General features: G+C 58.2%; 1 protein-coding gene across 3 annotated transcripts in view; it reads right to left on the bottom strand.

Moving 5' to 3' along the window:
• The window catches only part of RASSF2 (Ras association domain family member 2), an 8,146-nt gene extending 6,808 nt beyond the window's left edge, over positions 1–1,338 (bottom strand). Inside the window, exons 1-2 of one of the 3 annotated variants that reach the window (XM_033519479.1) lie at positions 1,200–1,338; positions 568–886 (exon numbers count right to left, since the gene is read on the bottom strand). In XM_033519479.1, coding sequence (XP_033375370.1) covers positions 568–620 — 53 coding nt within the window. In that variant the 5' untranslated portion in view covers positions 621–886; positions 1,200–1,338. Of the gene's footprint in view, positions 1–567 lie in introns of all 3 variants that reach the window. The other 2 variants (XM_033519480.1, XM_015648625.3) reach the window with 2 other exon arrangements.
• Between the last annotated feature and the right edge of the window lie 6 nt (positions 1,339–1,344).

Raw genomic sequence — 1,344 nt, 5'->3', positions numbered from 1 at the left:
TATATTGTTATATATAACATCCCCCTGGAATATCCCACATTCCACTTTGTCCTGGAATATCCCACGTTCCACATCTCCTGGAATATCCCACGTTCCTCATCCTCTGGAATATTCCCTGGAATATCCCCTGGAACATCCTCTGGAACATCCCATGGAATATCCCACATTCCACATCTCCTGGAATATCCCACGTTCCACATCCCCTGGAACATCCCCTGGAACATCCCCCTGGAATATCCCACATTCCACATCTCCTGGAATATCCCACGTTCCACATCCCATGGAATATCCCCTGGAACATCCCCCTGGAATATCCCACGTTCCACATCTTCTGGAATATTCCCTTGAACATCCTCTGGAATATCCCCTGGAATATTCCACATTCCATATCCCCTGGAACATCCCCTGGAATATCCCCCATTCCAGACCCCTGGAACATCCCCTGGAACATCTCCTGGAACATCCCCTGGACCATCCCCCATTCCAGACACCCTGTGGAACATCCCCCATTCCAGACCCCTGGAACATCCCCCCGCGTGTCCCGGCCCGCATTCCCTGGAGCTTTACCTGGAGATGAATTTGTCCTTCCCGCAGGGCACCGCGTCCCCTCCGAGCTCCATCGCGGGCCGGGCATGGGAGCCGAGCTGAGGGAGGGGCACGGGACAGCCCTGGGGGGACCTCGGGAACCTCAGGAGAACCTCGGGAACCTTGGGGGAACCTTGGGAGAACCTCAGGAACCTTGGGGGAACCTCGGGAGAACCTTGGGAGAACCTTGGGAGAACCTCAGGAACCTTGGGGGAACCTCAGGAGAACCTCAGGAACCTTGGGGGAACCTCGGGGGAACCTCGGGAGAACCTTGGGAGAACCTCAGGAACCTCGGGAGAACCTCAGGAACCTCGGGAGAACCTCAGGGGAGCCCTGGGAGCTTCAGGAGAACCTCAGGAGAACCACGTAGGAACTCGGGAGAACCTCAGAAACCTCGGGGGAACCTTGGGAGAGCCCCAGGAGAACCTTGGGGGAACCTCAGGAGAACCTCAGGGGAACCTCAGGAACCTCGGGGGAACCTCGGGAACCTCAGGGGAGCCCTGGGAGCTTCAGGAGAACCTTGGGAGAACCACGGGGGAACCTTGGGGGAACCTCAGGAGAACCTCGGGGGAACCTCAGGAACCTTGGGGGAACCTCGGGAACCTCAGGAGAACCTCAGGGGAGCCCTGGGAGCTTCAGGAGAACCTTGGGAGAACCACGGGGGAACCTTGGGGGAACCTCAGGAACCTCGGGAGCTTCGGGGGAACCCTGGGAGAACCCCAGGAACCCCAGGGGAACCTCAGGAACCTTGGGAGAACC

Source organism: Parus major, chromosome 22, assembly GCF_001522545.3.
Source record: "Parus major isolate Abel chromosome 22, Parus_major1.1, whole genome shotgun sequence".
Classification (NCBI taxonomy): Eukaryota; Metazoa; Chordata; class Aves; order Passeriformes; family Paridae; genus Parus; species Parus major.
The sequence above is the reverse complement of the archived record's forward strand: the minus strand, read 5'-3'. Positions and strand labels throughout refer to the sequence as shown.